Source organism: Aspergillus lentulus, assembly GCF_001445615.1.
Source record: "Aspergillus lentulus DNA, contig: Alt12, strain: IFM 54703, whole genome shotgun sequence".
Lineage (NCBI taxonomy): Eukaryota > Fungi > Ascomycota > Eurotiomycetes > Eurotiales > Aspergillaceae > Aspergillus > Aspergillus lentulus.
Window position 1 is genome coordinate 2,440,942 of NW_028322115.1, and position 17,802 is coordinate 2,458,743.

A 17,802-nucleotide genomic window follows, 5' to 3' on the forward strand; every position below is an offset into this window, starting at 1 on the left:
AGATACATGGGCTCTAATATTTGCCTTTTCAACAATAGTGTTATAAGTCAGGCGTCGTCGAACGTGCGGCTAAAACGTGGTTGGACCTTCAACGCATGGAGGAATTAATACATTAATGAAAACGTAGCACCGAAAACCTCGTACCCTTCCATGTTTTACACCCGATTTGACCAGCCTTTGGAGAGGGAATAAAGAAAGGGCCGACGACAATGCTTGGAGTCGAACTTCAATAAACTGAGGCAGGAATAGCCAATCAATTGCTTGGTGCCAACAATAAATATCCATTGAATAAACACAGAATGGAATAACGCCATATATGCTCATATCTACATATAGATCGTGGACAACATCACCAAAACATCCAAGCTCCTAACTGATGCTTTTTGGATCAGCCAGATGCTCCTATCAGAATCAGGACTGTGATAAAAGGCCGTTACACTCCTCGATCAAAGCGAAAAGAAACCGGAAAGAGCATGAGAAACAGACAACCAGGACACCACCGAGCAAGCAAATTGGGGATGTTCCTCAGGACAGAAGTAAAGTATATCGAACAAAGTGCTCGAAAACCGCCGATACAATGCAAAGCCAAAAAGCCGCCTCTAGGAACTCGTTGCACAGATCTCTCTTCCAGCCATCCACACCATTGGTATATGGCAGGCCCGGTATCAAGAGTTAGATGCCATTAGCCAGGCAAGGAAAGTATCAGCGAGTAGCGTCGCCTGAGGTGCCAAGTGAAATGTAACGGAAATTCCAAGGCTTATCCATGGCGATATGTCCCGGACTCTCAGATAATGGCTCCACAAACTTGCAAGTCGGATATGAAGGCTTTTCTCAAAAGATCTCCTTCGGCTTGGAATTTCCCAAAGGCAAAATAAACAAGACAGAGACCCCGTAGAACAGCCAGGATCAATATGCGCAGTACTCCAGGATGATTCTGTAGATTCATTATTTTCCAGGGTTGATTTACCCAGGATAGCCAAGGGTTTGTGACGAGTCCTTGGAGGTATCATGATATAAGCAGCGAAGAAAAGGCATCAACTTTTGTCTCTCTACCGGGTTCGACGCGGGGCCTGGCTCTCTCTTGTTGCCTGTGGCCTGTTGCGGTCAAACTCCGGGGTATATCTGGGATCCATTCCTATCCGGGGATCGGGAGCTGTTGTGGCAGGATAAGTCATTCCAGAGGTGACCGGGGAATAGTCCGACTCAGTTTCATAGCCAGGTCCTGTGTAGCGTGGAGCATTACTTCTCCCGTTCTCATAGGGATAGCCAGTGTTGCTCGTGTAGGTGTATGATGGGTGCATGTCGGCAGACACTGCGGGCTGGCCTGGAGCAGAGTAAGGGACTTGCGGAGGGTAGGGATTCTGTCCTGCCGCAAAAGGCGAATGGCTTGAAGGATATGATGATGGAGCTGTGTATGGGGGGCTCTGGGTTGCACCGTACGGGGCCTGAGTGTATGGATCCACATAGGGTTGACTAGGTGGTTGAGAGTACGCAGGTGGCGGTGATGGGCCTCCTTGCTGGCGCACTTCATGAATAGAAGAAGATGCGTAAGGCGCTGGGACCACGTTAGGGGCTTGACGAACGTTGTAGTCGTGAATGTAACTACCTCTCGGATAGCCTTGGTCAGCCCGACGCATGACGTCTGCTTCCCAGCGCGCTGAGTCCGCTTTGAGATCAGCAATCATTTCCTGAGCGTAACAGTCAGCCTGAAGTCTTCTCTTTCTTTCTTTCTTTCTCTATTGCTTTCGATCGATTTCGCACTGAGAGAAGGTTATTTTGGACATACAGAAGTCAGATTCCGATAAGCACGGATGAAGTAGCCCTGACGACCCTGTTCGCAATGAGTCAGTAGGAGAGCAAACGGTAGGATTTGACAGATTTGAACTGCTTGGTTGATCTTAAGATAGGAGAGACTGGGAAACAGACATTATGGTTTCCGGGTCTTACGAGTGCATCATTTCCAAGGTAACGGCAAATGTCTGCTTGGATGACTTCCCGGCTAATTCCATCACCAGGGATAAAGTACTCGTTCTGACGCTCCGGGCGTCCTTCATATCCATGGCGTCCAGTCATTTTGTTCCAGGGAGAAGGTATCCGGTATTAAGTGATTAAATGCAATGGATCCAAGTGGCCACAACGAAGTCCAGGGCGGTATAAAACAAGTAGCCGAGGTATCCAGGAAGTGGGAAGTTGACAAGATGCTCTCTTGGGTTGATTGCAAAAGAAACAGCACAAGTACGGTTCTATTAGGCCGTGTCCAGGGAACTCCAAGGCTGATGGTTCAAGGCTTATCCGATATTTCCTTTCCGTCTCGCAAAAAGCACACACTTAAAATGCAAGCTTCAAGACGTGAACTGCTGGCTGGGTGATTATTACCAGGAGAAAGAAGAAATCCAGGTAATGCGTATCTGTCCACGGACGGCTGTCAAGGGCTGTCTTCCAAGATCCTGAGGTGATTTCTTTTCTTTTCTTTTTGTCTCTCTAGTGATATAGGTTCAAGGACCGCGACCAAGTCATGCAAGGGAAAAGTCGAAAATTCAGGCCGGAATGGATGACCGAGGATCTAGGAGAGGGGATCAGGGGTGAAGCTTTGGGTGGGGTGTCTCTCTCCGGTTTGGCGGTGGTGAGTCTGATACCTCCAACACTCCAGAAGTTGTAAGGGAATTCTTCGGGCTGGCGGGGGAGACAATTGCCAGGTTGCGCACTAGAAGGAACAGAAGGGAAGGAAGAAGAAGAGGAAGAAAATTATCTACGCGGGAGAGAAGAGAAATGGACGGGGAGATAAGAGAGGCTAAAGACGCCAGCTCAGCGCACAGAGGGAGAGAGGGGGTGTGGGCATTTGGCACATTGGCAAGGGAAAAACAAGGGCTGGTGGGTTGTGTTTGTTGCTCATTCGATTCGACCAAGGGCGCGGTTGGCCATTTGGGCTGTTGGGCCGGCGTATTGGGCTGCCTGGCCTTGTCTGGTGCCACGACGACTCCACATTATCATTGGTGAGAACTCCGAAAATAAATAATGATCGAGGCGAAAAGAAAGGTAAAAAAGAAAAGAAAATACGAAAAAGAAAAATAATGATGATTAAGAATTGACCTACTACGGAGTAAGCAGATACTTCCTGTACGAGACTACCTTGCCTTACCTCAGTTCCTAGGTACCTACCGAGAGTGGACTCACATCCGATGACTGCGTTAAAGTCTCCCCAAAACATGCATGGTGACAAATACGGCTTGCAGAGGATTTTCGATGGTCTAGGTAGTCGCGCTTCCTGAAAAATAATTGTCTGGACACCGTCCCTCTGGCCAGTAGTGTCTAGGTAAGGCAGGAGGCAAAATATGAGACTCTTCGGCAAGTCTTATTGACGGTGATACGGTCTATTGGCCATCCTTCAATAGATCAGAATATGAAAAACCTAACTCATGGAAGTGATGCAGATCGAAGCTGTCAAGTTGCACTGAATATACCTGCTGTCATACTATCTAGCCTTCCAGCCAGTGAATAGACGCAGAGGTGGGAAAGTTGACACTCAGAAGGCGACACTGAGTTGAGGTAGATAGAAATATTCAGAGAACGCATCAACGGTGAGTAGAGACTTCGTAGCCCCGTTATGGTACTTAATTGCTTTCTCCGTCCATTTAGTGAGGATAAGGTAGATCTGCCCATATGACTCTTTCCAAAGTTCGCTTATATATCTGAATCTATTGTTAATCGCCGTAGTGACTCATTTCGTAGCTCACACTTCGAAGAGTTCCTGAAGACACCTCATAGACATGCTGATATGCATGTCCACTTGTTCCAGTTTGGAGTTTGCAGATTCTGGCTGGGGAGACCTAACAGTATTACCAGTACCAGTCAGCTACAGAGGAAAGATTGAGCACTCCGCGTACGAAATCAGTGAGGGACAATAGCTTGAAGAAATGGCAGAGCAGGTCGAAGGAGGGGGCGTTGGGGATTGGCCCTCAGTAGTCCGTAGCGAGCAGATAATCGGCAGAGTGCAGACAGTTGGGCAGAAATGCGTGGCGGGCTAGAGGGGCCTTTGGGCATCCCAAACCGCTCATTCGTCCATCCAGCATATAGACCCAAGGCTTCAAGTGCGCCAATCTAAGGTAACAAAATTGTACCCGCACCGGGCCGCTAATCTACCTCTGGTTGTGCTGGGCGCTTTTCAGTCCTTCTTCCATGGATGAATTTCATCATGTGAGAATGTGGTACTTTTGAGATACTGGAGCCCCAGTGACAGCCGCCTCACTATGGCCGGTGCATGCGATGTACTCTTGAAAAGTGCAAGTCCCTGCCTTGTTATCGCCTCTGATGGTGATCATGATCTCCTGTGGCCAATAGCCTTACCATATCTGTTTCCTCAGCAAAGGTACTTGCTGCATCTACATCATTGTACTTCAGCACCCTCACTTGACTTCACTTGGTCGGCTGCATGACCAGCTTCTCTTCATGATGATACAATGCATTCTTCTCAGCTTTCCAGAATACGCAACATCCTAGCCTCGTCCAGCTTTTTTGCTTTGATCTTTATTTGTAATGTGTCATCTAAAGCGTAATTACGTGATTCACGCTTTGCTAAGACTCAAGACAGCAGACTCAGAGCTTCTGGTACAGGTCGTTTTCACCACCAAGTACAGGGTTCATGACGAATTCCCTTTCCTTAGTCCTTACACTACTACATTGATGGTCGCGTGCTGAATGGCGCGCTCATAATTGCCTTGAACGCCCTACCTAGGCTCTTCTATTCTTCAAAGGCCATCACCAGACCATGGCATCTTGGTGATCCATGCCTTGCGAGCGGTAGAACTGCTGAGACACATATCTGCTGCTCAAATAATATCACAACAGGTGTCCTCTCTTGCTGCATGATCTCCATTGGTTGCTGCATCTATCCTTCGGCCTTGCAGTTGCATGGAACAGGAGTTGCCGAATTCGGACCTGCTATCCCTTGCCGTGTTTCTTGAAATACTGGTCAGCCGAAGCTCTCTGGCCAACGATGTAGTCAATCTATCTCCAGAGTGCTCAGACGTAATTGGCTCATAGTGCCCTCGCTTGCGACGACGCCTTGATTAATTGAGGACAATGTTGTTTCGACTGTCTTGCTTTGAAGGGCTCTTTTGCTACGGAGGTGTGGTGCACAAGTCATTGTAACTCACTACCTAGAGCCAATTAGCATTTATCAGGTCACGTGGTTTCAATCTTCTGATGCCCAGAGGTATTCAGCTGGAATAATTCACACCAGCCCACTTGAACCTATAGACCTATCCATGCGCTCAAAGTCTGCCTATCTGAGCGAGAATGTGTACACAGTTCAACATTGAGGCATGGCTCTCACACTCAATCTAAACAGTGGATTGTCGTTCAGGTCTGTATTCAATCACATGGGAGCTAACTGTTTCGGGTAATGGCGGGGATCTCAGCAAAGATATCCCGAACCCATGTCTTTGGAGTCGACCCGACGTACGCGATGAGAACCAAATTTTCCAGGCCAAAGCATGGTGCATCGACGACCTTACAATCACGAATTCAAGCCTAGCACTTGATGCATACAGACTTCGCCATGTCTATGATACAGTCCGCTTCGACATGTCTCGCTCGTCTCCGGATCCCTCTGCCGCTTTGTCGTCTTCGCCCAGCAGCTCCGTGAAATGCCAGTCTCAGTTCACTTACCGCCAACTACAGCTTCTACGTCAGGGCTCGACGGCGACTCCACTGAGGGTAATCGCTCATATTGACCTCGATGCCTTTTATGCACAATGTGAGATGGTACGGCTGGGCACGCCGAAGGAGACGCCTCTCGCTGTACGGCAATGGGATTCGCTCATCGCCATCAATTATCCCGCTCGGTCCTTCGGGATAAGCAGAATGATGTCAGCCAGCGAAGCGCAGAAGCATTGTCCCGAGATCGTTCTGCAGCACGTGGCCACGTTTCGCGAGGGAGAGGGCGGAAAGTGGGCTTACAGGGAAGACGCATTCAAGAATATCAGTACTGATAAAGTATGCTTGGATCCGTATCGTGCAGAATCTCGAAAGATTCTGAAAGTGATGAAGGAAGAGCTTTCGAGGTGGCACGCGGAACTCGTGGACAGCGAACATGGAATTGGCTCGCACTATCAAGTCCAGCCTGCTAGCCTCGAAAAGGCCAGTATTGACGAAGTATTTATCGACTTGTCGCCACTCATATACGCTTTATTGCTTCAGCGGTACCCGGAACTGCGTATCGGACCGCAAGGTGACGAACGCAGTACCCCGTTGCCTCGCCCCCCGACGACGGCGTTGGAATGGTGTACCGAAGACTGCTTGATAGACCTCGATGAGAATGAGACGGAAGTTGATGATCCTGACTGGGATGATATTGCCATGCTCATAGGCTCGGAGATCGTTCGGTCAGTCCGAACAGCTGTCTGGAACAAGCTCAGCTATACCTGTTCCGGGGGCATCGCCAGGAACAAGATGATGGCCAAGTTGGGAAGCGCTTGTAACAAGCCAAACAAGCAGACAATCGTCAGAAACCGCGCGATTCAGCATTTTCTGGGTGGCTACAAGTTTACCAAGATCAGAATGCTTGGAGGTAAACTCGGAGACCAGGTGACCACTCTCTTCGGTACAGAGCAAGTGAGCGATCTGCTACAAGTGCCACTCGATCAATTTCGTGCCAAGCTTGATGATGACACTGCCAGCTGGCTCTACGGAATCATTCGTGGTGAAGATAAGAGCGAGGTGAATCCAAGGACACAAATCAAGTCCATGTTATCCGCAAAGTCATTCAGGCCGAGCATCAATTCTGCAGACCAAGCCGAAAAGTGGCTGCGGATCTTCGCGGCCGATATTTACGGTCGCCTTGTTGAGGACGGCGTGCTTGAAAACAGACGCCGTCCGAAAACTGTCGCTTTGCATCATAGACAAGGCGGTCAAGTACGCTCTCGCCAACTTCCCATTCCGGGTTCGGCAACAATCGACGAGAGTCTTTTGTTCGAACTTGGTAGAACATTGCTCCGCCAGGTCATAGGCGATGGACGTGCATGGCCATGTGCGAACCTCTCCTTGAGCGTTGGTGGCTTTGAAGATGGAGTCAGCAAGAATCAGGCGATAGATAGCTTCTTACTTCGAGGCGAACCGGCGAAAAGTGCCGCTCAAGCCATGAGAAATCCGGACTCAGCGGAACGGACGGGGTCAAATCATCATGACGAAAAACGAAGGAAGGTCGACAGCAGCGGCATCAGGCGATTCTTCAATTCACCCTCTGAACTTGCCTCTGAAGCTATCTCCTTAGACTCAGATCCAGCACAGTTTGGTGAGAAAAATGAAGACGACGGTAGAGGTTCACTCCACGGCGAATCATCTTTGCCAGATGCTCAAACGATTGCGACCCCATCCGCTTCATATACGTGCTATCGGTGCCAGAAATCGCTCCCGATCGATGAACAGAACGAGCATGAAGATTGGCATTTCGCCAAAGATCTCGAACTTGAAGAAAGACGGACAGCTAGAAAGAGTCAGCCGATGTCGCGTCCGAATGATTCGGATACGCTTCAAGCTCGTAGAAGAGGTGGTCGCAGTGCTCGCGGAAAGCCAGAGAAAGGACAGACCCGGCTCAGTTTCGGATGATGGCTCGCTCAATTAGCTGTCGCTCGAACATCTGACAATCTCTTAGTCTGCTAGGTAGCGGCCGTACTGCGAACGGTGTGGGCATATCAATCAAGCAGTATTGCCTAAACCTATGAATGTTCTAAGTGTTACCCTGATATCAATTCCACACTTTTAAGGTTGGTTGATGGTGCATGGTCTTTTCCTCGATGAAGCATTCCATGTGATTACGTTGCTGTTATTGTGTACCTTTCCAGATTGATAGCCTCACGGCTTTCAGGAGATTATTCCAAAACGCATATAACCATCGTGTGTAGGGAGCATCATTCCGTCCAGAGCCTTTGTAGGAAAGTTAACTTTGTGAGCTAGCATAACGCTCGCTTAATTGGCTGTCTGTGGCTCAAACTTGCTCAGAAAGCTGCAGCTGGCACCCGGCCCTGCATTGAGGCGATAACATTAACTGCATCTCAATCTTAAGAATTTTTGTCTACCACAAGTCATCACATAAGATTTTTCCCAGTAGAACTATATCAACTAAGATGTTCGCCCCGAGAGGACCGACATGTAGCGAGAGAGCTAGTCCACAGTTGAATATATGCCTAAGAAATCACAGAGAGCATGTCGCTCTTTAATGAATGCCATCGCCAAGCGAGATACCGTAGTTTTCAACTCTCTTAGTCGAAATTAACTTGCAGCTGAGTTGACTCAAAAGCCAACGAACCACGGTTCAAGGAACCATGCAGACTGGAGTATGAACCTATTTTCAAAGTCGGCATTTTTAATTCCTGCTTCAGTCCTATGAATTATTGTCGTGGCTTCAATTTCTGCGCTGGATTGCTCGTATCTACGTCTCACCGACAATGACTACTGCATGGCATCCTGAGCGGTGACATCAGCGAAGACCTTGTTCGTTGGCAAGGCTCAATCCATGCTTTTTACATCGCAGCAAGCTACGCATCCATCAGTATTTTCTGGCCCTCGGCAGCTTCTGAAATTCCTCATTGAGCAACTTTGTTCGATATCTGCCAGCGGTCGTCCGGACCCGTCAATATTACCCCTCGTACAGTGCCCCTCACCAATGATTTTGATGCGTAGAAAAGCACGACTCAATAAAACCGCCCTATTTCCATCGCTCAAATTCTATCTCACTTCAGTGGGCAGTCTTGCATCTCTCAGATTTCGGATATGTCCCGACGAGCACGAAACCATGAGTACTACGAGGAGGACCTCTACGAGGAAGAAAGCGATACATATCGACGTCCGCGGAGGTCTCGACGCGAGCGCTTCGCCGAAGACGATGAATTGCAATACGGACGTCGAATGACCACCCCGCTTCCCGTGGAAGATCTGGAACGCCTACACATACGAGAACGGTCAAAGCCAGACTTTATTCGCGAGAGCTTTGATCCACCGCGGAACCCTGGCCCCCTGGCTGTGATGCGGGAGCGGGAGGAAAATGAGATGGACATGCTTCCTCGCGAGACATTGAGGGACTACGAGCGGGACAGGCACGAGCGTCGTGAGCGACCTCGGAATAGGAGGACCGCTAAGGAGGAGGATATTTACTTCCAGGAGGTATTGGAAAGACGGAGGTATGCAGGGGCCGAATATGGCGAGGGAGAAGTTGAGCTGCAGAGAGAAAGGCCGTCGATACCGCGACCTAACTTGGATGACGAGGAGGAATTTGTACGCTTACGTCGCAACAAGAAAGAGAAGAAAAACTCGCGGATGAAACACGCGGAACTTGAGATTGAGCGAGATGAGCTCTATCGCCGTGGATCTGACGCCAGGCTGGAGCATACCATGCTCCACAGTGATGTTAGAGAACGTACACCAGCAGCACGCTTACGATCCCACCGGCCTCGGCAGCTGGATGGAGACGAAGAGGTTGAAGAGGATATCATTATCCGAAGAGATGAGCGGAGGGGTCGAAGGGGTAGGTTCAAGGAAAAGGAAAAGATTACCATGCGAGAAAGAGGAATTTCGACGTCCCCGGAGTCGCCAAGTTCGAGAGAGCTTTCGCAGGTTCGGAAGTCTCATGTTACATCTCGTGAACACATGAGAGATGGTGAGTTGTGACATTTCGCGCTCATGTCAGATGCTTATTTCCCATCTGTCGCAGGTTATGAATTGCCTCGTGCACCACTTGCACCCAGTCCAGAGCCTTCTTCTCCCAGTAGCTTCGAGGAGTTGGAGATTCGTCACCGGTAAGCCGACAATCGTTCCATTGAAGTTCGAATCACATGCTTACTTGTGTATAGTACACGAGGACGCCCAAGAAAAGAGAAGATCATTATAGAACGACGCAATGATACTTCACCTCCATCCATACTTTCATCTTCAGAATCTGGCAACAAGAGCGAGGACGAAATTGACATCTCTCACGCAAAATTCAAGACCTCAAACCGAAAAGAGGACGTTTTGATTATGGAACGTCAACCTCAACGCCACGAAAGTGATGAAGAGGTCCAGGTCTTCGAGGAGGAACAGTACACCCGGCGCGATGCGGGAGGGCCTCAGCGGCGGAGCACACCCACAGTCACGGTTGAAGATAAAGCGATAGTCCGGGTTGACTCAGGAAGCCATGGCAGTGCAGAGCAGGAGATGCGACGGGAGCGGCGTGTATCCACACAGCGATCCCGATCCATCAAGGGCCACGGAAGACTGTCTGACGAGAACATCGACCGCAAAGATGGTCGAATCGGACGGCGATACATTGGCGTAAAGGACAAGCGAGATCGTCTCTGGACAGAAATCACCAAGGACCTTGTGGTCAGGGAGGCCATTGAGCGGGCTGGCTATGAATACGAGGAAACTGAATCGTTCTATTACATATTCTCGTATCTTGGATATGTGAGTCTAGGCCTTCTTGTCGAAGCCCACTCTTCCCCTTGCAAATTTTGTCGCTGCCTCCGGCCCAGCTGACAGGTCTCCACAATCATAGGACGATATATCAGCCCTTGTCGCACTATCGGAGGACATCCGCCGTGCACGGCGCCAGCGAATTCAGGCGATTAGCAGGGAGCGAGCCTCCATGCGTATTCCATTCGCACCTGAACCGGTCGCACCCGCTCCCGTGTTACCGGGGAGGCCGCCGTCTCCGCGTCTCCGACCTCGGGATGAGCGGAGACTGAAGAAAGAGCGGGAGCTCATTATCGAAGAAGGACGATGGAGACCAGGTCCAGCTCCGTTGGACAGATGGTGACGGAGCAGGTTCGGTCCACCGTTGAGACTGATCGGAGTGTGGCTTGGTCAAACGGTCGGCCGACGTTCTCAACCCTCTTATGATTCTGAGCCTGAAATAGCTACCGACGACAGATACCCAGTTTCTTTTTTTCTCTTCGTGTTTGTCAGCTACCTCTCTAAGTTTGTCGCTCTATCATCCACCAGGTGCTCTTATGACCATTAGCAGACGAATGTTGGTTTGTCGGGTCAGCGAATGCAGGCCTCTGAAGCAGCAGTAGGAAGCTGAAGACATGCCCAGCTTGTACCAAGAGTACCTGTCAAATGATATTCGAGGAATTGATGGATATACTCAATCAACTACCTTATCCACAGCTGACCATCCCACGCCCTTCATGAATTTATTTATATGGCAGATGACGTGGATCTATGGAGTACCGCTAGTGCCATTCGATATGTTCCAAACATGCAGCCAAAGGCACCGAATGACCGATCAGCTGTCTCAGAATTTGTGGATACCGTATTAGCAGGGCAGGATCCATACTCCGTAGGTACCTCAGGTACTTCCTTTCATGTATGGTAAATGATCCTCCTCGACGCATGTAACCAAACATGACATGCGTATTTTGTACTATGCATTAGCAATTTGATAGCTAGACTTACAGGAGTACAGCAATGAGTGTGGCAAAAGAGAAAGAATCCTCCATAGGGACCTCATTCATATATCAGGTACTCCGTAGTTCAAGTACCTCGATTAGCCAGAGGTGGTGATAAGTCACGCAACCGATGTTTGGTGCCTGTTGTCTAAGGCCTGCAGCGAAAAGGGATGAAATCCATCTACTCCGTACCTTACAATTTATAGATTCATTACGACAGCCAACCACTTCGCTTCTGGACGGAATAGCTTACTCATAGCCCACAACTTCGATGTATAATTCTAGTACTCCATAACAATTCCAAATTTAGGACCAAACGCGACATCAAAATTACCATGACATAAAAGGAGCGAGGGGGAGGACGCCACAGAAGTCAAGGATTGAGTTTCCACAATGGAAATATATCGGCGCAACGGGAATGGCTGCACTGGCACCAAGGCATTAAGGTAGACTAGTGGTCAAGTGTCAAGTTTCACTGTCAACAACAGCTGCTATTTAAGTTCTGGCTCATTCCGTTCGCTTCGGCTTGTTGTTCTGCGTTTGATGGAGTTTAGTTTGACTCCCGTTAGAACGTCTGTATAACCTCCTAGGTTGAAACTGAAAAAGATATAAGAGAATGAAACACTCTATTTCTGCCAGTTTACCTGTCTTCTTCAAGGTAATAGATGAGCTGAGAGCTCTTCTGTGAATATATGTAGCGGGTACTGAAAAAGGTCTAGATAGTGCCTGGACTCTATGGAGTAAGGGATCGGCATTGGCCAATCGGCGAATCGAGGGGCACCACTTTTCATTCCTTCAGCCACAATCAAAAGAAATGAAGGATGGAGGATCGACTGGTTATTTGAAAGCTAGTGGGAGTGGTGAAAATTACCAGTTTCAATGTTTGTGTACTTAATTCGAAAGTAACATTACAGGTCCTGTTGTTGGTAAGGTATACAGAGAAGCTTCTCAACAGTTCTGTATACTGACAAAAGCCACATGATCGTCAACTTCAAGTGGTGTACAAAGAGATATGCCTCGTCAAACACAAAGCCGGACCAGATGCGTTGAACAAGCTCAGAAGTCTTTCCGCTGGTGATGGTCAAGTTGGCAAATGCCTTCTCCGCAGTATTCCTGAGAGTAGACTTTGACTTAAGTCAGGTAAGTCATTGTCGTTATTGTCGTTATCTACCTACTCAATCAGGGTGACAATCCTAAGTGGTACCTACAGAGTAGACGTTCCTTGCTCCCCTGACTGCCTATCAGTCTCGACAAGCTCAAACTAAGGAAGACTGCGGACGACTAACCGAAGACCAGGGACTCAAAGAGAAATTCAAAAGGCGGGGTTCGCTTCCTTATCAATCGACTAGATACACCATTGGAGACTACCTTAGAGTTGTCATCACTTGCCTTTGTGGCGCTGAAATGGTCAGAAGTAGAAATTGATTGTAAGTGCTGCAGGCTGCAGCGATGCAACTCTCGCTTCGCATAAGTGTGAGATCCTTCGTCTGCAGGATGCCGGAAAGTATGAAACGCATATTTTATACTTTGTACATCTTTAGTCTATTTCGACCTTTTCTACCTTAGGGTGATTCGTGGTAAATGGTGCTGTTTGGTCACAAGCATAGCACTTGAGCTGAGAGTAGGTAGCGATTATACAACGAAGGTGACGCCTGAATGGGAATTGTTTGAGCAAGTTCGCACAACCGTTTCCGAGTGTCTAGGTGGGATGGGATGATGAGAGATGCTCCCTGGGGAAGTAATCGAAAGAAAAGACCGTGGAAAGTGTCTTCCTAGAATTTCCCATACTGAGTTGACGAGTCCCTGAGGAACAGCGACATTGTTCGAATAGTAGGCATATCACGAACACACCCGGAATGACATTGACAGAGTTGCAGGTAGGTTGCTGTTGTATTTCCACGGAAGCATGACACTGTGAACAGCAATTGCATGCTTTTAGAGTTCTAGATCCAAGGATCGCCGGGTCGCTTTTGAGTTGTCCAAACTTTCATGCTACACGAGTGTTTCTGTCATCATGATGATCTCGTGGATGTAGCCCTCATGCGCCAAAAGTATAGCAGATTTACGTTCCTGTACCTCAACCGCTCGGATCAAATTTTGAATGGAAGATATATAGGTATGGACCATAGTCGATCTGGCCTAGGATAAATATATATCATTTAAAACATCCATGGATTTCCTCAGTGGCTACCCTTGGGTACTAGCACGGGATGAATCGGAGAGGTACCTTGGTAGGGCGACATAGCCAACCATATACCACGTACCTTAAAGATGCTTGATCATAAAAGCCAGATGCAGGACAAAGCATGAGAGCCGAGAGTACTACTGTCATATGTTCTAAGTACAGAATTAAAATTCTAGACCATCCATTTGTTTCCAGAATCCGGCAACCCTGTTGCCAAGATGGCGCTCCACTTTTCTGGACACCTTTTCCTGATGTTGTTGTGCGTGGCTGGGAAGTGATGATTCAGACTTGGGTATCCATTCATTTTTCAAGTTCACATTCAGATAGTGGATCTGCTTCCATTCTCAGGCCTCATCTGCTTGATTGAGATCGGACATCCCTAGTATTTACCTTAGGAAGGGAGCCCAGGTATATCAAACGGTATGTAACGATTTGGAATCAGTACCATCCGCAGACTCTTGGTCCCACAAAATCCAATGAGAGTTTTCGCATCGGAGTCCGTGCTCTTTTCTTGGACGCTGAGTTGCTTGGAAATCAACAGGATGACACGGTAGATCCCATTTTCCAGTACCATCTGTAAGGTAAGTTTTGTAATTAGAATATATGTACGTAAAAAGCAGTGTGAATAGTGAAAATGCTTTTCATAATTTTCAGTCTACATTGCAGAATGCCGAGTAAAATTATTCGTTCAGAGCTCGTACCCGGACGGAGCACCTTACGTATGCCCGGTTTTTCAAACTCGTGGCTTGTGAATGAAATGACGCGGCCGATGGATAAGGTATGTCTGTCAATTGTCCACTGCGCCATACGACTATGCAGTCTATAAGAAAATCGATATTTATGAGTTCTTTCAAAGTACGGAGTAGTCAGATAGTGACATGGCTGCGTCCAAGCATGTCAGGAAGATTATACTTTCAATGTACCTAAGCTTCGAATTTGCCTAGTTAAGATCTAACCGGTTTCAACTTGACATTCATCTGCCCCCCTTCCTCCCCCCCAGATTCTCATTAGTAGGTAGGTAGATAGACCTCATGCAACAGCATGTGTAGCAAGCATTGACCATCATATAAACGGGTACGGCAGCAATGCGAGGCCCATTGCTCCTATGGTTTTTACCCAGAGCAAGGTACCATCTACCTTGGAGACGGGATATACCAACACAGTTTTTGCTGGGATGCATTATCTACAGATCGTCTGATGTTGCTGAAGTTCGAAACAAACGCACTGACTGATCTTTTGATCTGATGTGCTTTTAAAATTACTTAATGGACGAGAAGTATTAATTAGACAAGCACTTAGATTGATAGAAAGTGCTTGATGCTAACAGCGTCCTATCTCAGACTCAAAACAACCTTATTATGACAGGAAACTTAAACGGCAATCTGTATCTCATTGCCAGTACCAGCAGACATTACCGCATCATGAAGGCTAAACATACCCGTTTCGGAGCATCTACAAAAATCTTCATAATAATCAGACACGTCATGTCGTACTTATTTCTTTAGGAGACAAAATCCACAACCCCTTCTCATAAGAAAAAGGCTGTCGCGGACTCCCAGTCTGGCCAGCAGAGCTCCACTGCCATGCGGGTAGGATTTGGTAGGCACTAGGTTTGTCAATTCCTCTCATGGATATCCATGAATGTGGCCTCAATGTCATTCTCCAGTACGGAGTTCGAATTGCAAGGTGATCAGCTTGTCTGCTATGCACTCTTGTTTCTTTCTATCTGAGCTTCAGGATTGGGCCGAAATAGCAAATTACTGTAGCAAGTGACCAAAGTTTCGCAAGTATTTCTGTCTTCCTGGGATTGCTTTAAGTGCTTTTTGTGGAACCCGTATGGATCCACTTATCCTGTCACAATTTAAGTCATTGTTTTTGTTTACAGAGTAGCTATAGGTACCTACCTAGGTAATGTACCTAGAGCATTCCCTGTTATTTACAAAGCATGGTAAGGTATATTAACATCTCAATGGTCGAACTTTATACTATCGTACCACTATGTATTGATTATCTATTATTATTATTATTATTCTTATCGTTATTTTTAAGTTTGGAGACTACCTAGTGGACAAGATCCTGGTCTACAAAGTACCTACTAAATACTTGCTTCCTAAGTTCCCAGTTTCCACTGCAGGACGTAAATTAATTCACCCGACCAACTCGCAACCTTATCATTGTTCAGTCCTGTTCGACTCTCCCGCTGTCAAACCACATCCTTCTTCTGCCTCATCCATCTCCTTTCATTTCTGATATCCTGTTTCGTTTGACATCCGGGGATTTCCACTCGCTTCTTCTCTGCCTGTCTCTCGTTCTAGCTCCTCCCACCTTTCCAGTCGCTCACCTATCGGTCGCTCGACATTCACTCTCTGGCTCCATGCCAAGGAGCTTCTCATCGGCTTCTCCGGTTCTGCCAAATGCCTCGTTCTGAGGCCCGACACACGAAAAAGCAGGTTTAAGTTCAAGCTGAATTCTTCTGCATAAAGGCTCTCCAGCTTCAATTCAAATTAATCTGGTAAGTGGCTCCCTGACTGATCTTGCACTTTTCCTTTCCTTTAGGTGCCATCAAAACCCTGGCTCATGCTGGACTCGCACGATTAAACTACTATTAGGTTCCAGAGGTTATCCCTATATCTACGGGACTGGGGACGGTCGTTGAATAGTCGACTATTGCACTCCCTGAGGTGTCGGACTTATTTCGACATTATTCACCCAGGGAGCAGATGCTCTTAGCGTCATATAGCTTACCGTAAAAGCTTCGTCGATCTAACGATTATTCTATTCCACCTGCCGACTATCAACTACAGGATCCCTTGGAGACAAGCCCAGGTGCACGTCCAGCATAAGCAAGGGTGGGTTCGTTAAAGGGATTGCACAGTTTCAGAAGCCTGCCGAATTAGGGGTGTACGCGAACAGGACACAAAAGCAGGGGGTGGAATACTATATCTCCTAGTCTGCATTTGCCAATCCAAAATTTCGCCATGGTTTTCGACTTGAGTCTTCTGCTGTTTGCTTTACTTGCATCGCCAGTTGCTTCCGATATCACCTACTGCTCTTCCGTGAACACCGGTTCCTCGTTCTCTGCCAGTAGGTAGCCCTGACCACCTACCTCTCTCTGCCACCAAGTGATATCTGATCTTTTTCTCCTTATAGACATCAGCATTTACCAGTCGAATGGTCTCTGCACGGGCACCTGCAATGCTGATTATGCCTTCGCAATCCTCCAGGGTAAAGAATGCTGGTGCTCGAACATAGCACCCAACAAAGCTACGAACACCGACATCTCCGATTGTGCCGTAGGATGTCCGGGATATCCGACAGACAGCTGTGGAGATGCCTCGAAGGGCCTGTATGCTTATATTCAGATGTCTGTACATAATCCTTCGGGCACAGCAGCTGCTCCATCCTCAACAGACTCGACAAAGTCCACGGTCAGTAGCCTTTGCATCGAACTTCGTCCCCACGCGACTCATTGACTGGCAACCGCCCCAAGGAGCCCTTGAACTCTGATTGCTAACGTCACTCTAGTCCGACAAATCCAAAACAGAGACCACCGACTCTAAAACAACTACCACAGCACCTACAACTACTCAAAATACTGTTTCGGTTCAGACTGTTGCTGGTATTGTAAAGACTATAACAGTCTCGGATACGAAACCAACTGCGACAGCGACCCCAACCTCGTCAGATTCACGAAATGGAGGCTCTGGAGTTTCGGGTGGGACTATTGCCGGCGCTGTTGTTGGCGCTGTCGGTGGCTTAGCGGCAATCGTCGCGATCATCTTCTTCGTCCTCGCGTCCAAACGTCGCTCGCGAGCCCAGAGCCCCGATCCGAGCGTTTCGAACGTTCTGCTCGACGGAAGACAAAGCAAGGGCTCTCAGATGAGTTTCGTGAAGGGCATGTTCTCTGATGGGCATAGTCACACATTATCCGCCGGATCGACGATAACACCCCAACGTATGCCAACTTTCACTGATAACCGCTTGAAAACGGACACTGTACTTTATGGGAACGGGCGCCGGGATAGCGACGTGTCGCTCCAGGATAATGAAGACTACTCGCGTCCGGTGCTGCGGGTTAGTATTTTCCCAGTCGTGCACGCCTTGACGAGTTTGGTACTGATATATCTTTCATAGCTGACCAACCCCGATTAAACACGGGATCTGTGCACACGAATTTCTTTGCTTTCTGCATCT

General features: G+C 48.0%; 4 protein-coding genes across 4 annotated transcripts; 3 read left to right on the plus strand and 1 right to left on the minus strand.

Moving 5' to 3' along the window:
• Positions 1–1,049: 1,049 nt before the first annotated feature.
• Positions 1,050–2,073, minus strand: ALT_6721 (putative transcription factor RfeG; the record flags this gene model as incomplete). The annotated part of the gene is made up of 3 exons (XM_089600121.1): positions 1,050–1,688; positions 1,787–1,831; positions 1,948–2,073. The coding sequence occupies 3 exons, from the start codon at positions 2,071–2,073 to the stop codon at positions 1,050–1,052; spliced, it is 810 nt and encodes a 269-aa protein (XP_089455583.1).
• A 3,510-nt stretch (positions 2,074–5,583) lies between these two features.
• On the plus strand, positions 5,584–7,605 carry ALT_6722 (DNA-directed DNA polymerase eta; the record flags this gene model as incomplete). Its single annotated transcript, XM_033561880.2, has 1 exon — positions 5,584–7,605. The coding sequence occupies one exon, from the start codon at positions 5,584–5,586 to the stop codon at positions 7,603–7,605; it is 2,022 nt and encodes a 673-aa protein (XP_033417771.2).
• A 1,164-nt stretch (positions 7,606–8,769) lies between these two features.
• ALT_6723 (uncharacterized protein) lies at positions 8,770–10,789 on the plus strand (the record flags this gene model as incomplete). Its single annotated transcript, XM_033561881.2, has 4 exons — positions 8,770–9,652; positions 9,707–9,791; positions 9,846–10,437; positions 10,529–10,789. 4 exons carry the CDS (start codon positions 8,770–8,772, stop codon positions 10,787–10,789), a joined length of 1,821 nt encoding a protein of 606 aa, XP_033417772.2.
• A 5,797-nt stretch (positions 10,790–16,586) lies between these two features.
• Positions 16,587–17,760, plus strand: ALT_6724 (WSC domain-containing protein; the record flags this gene model as incomplete). Its single annotated transcript, XM_033561882.2, has 4 exons — positions 16,587–16,692; positions 16,759–17,036; positions 17,134–17,682; positions 17,743–17,760. 4 exons carry the CDS (start codon positions 16,587–16,589, stop codon positions 17,758–17,760), a joined length of 951 nt encoding a protein of 316 aa, XP_033417773.2.
• Positions 17,761–17,802: the final 42 nt, after the last annotated feature.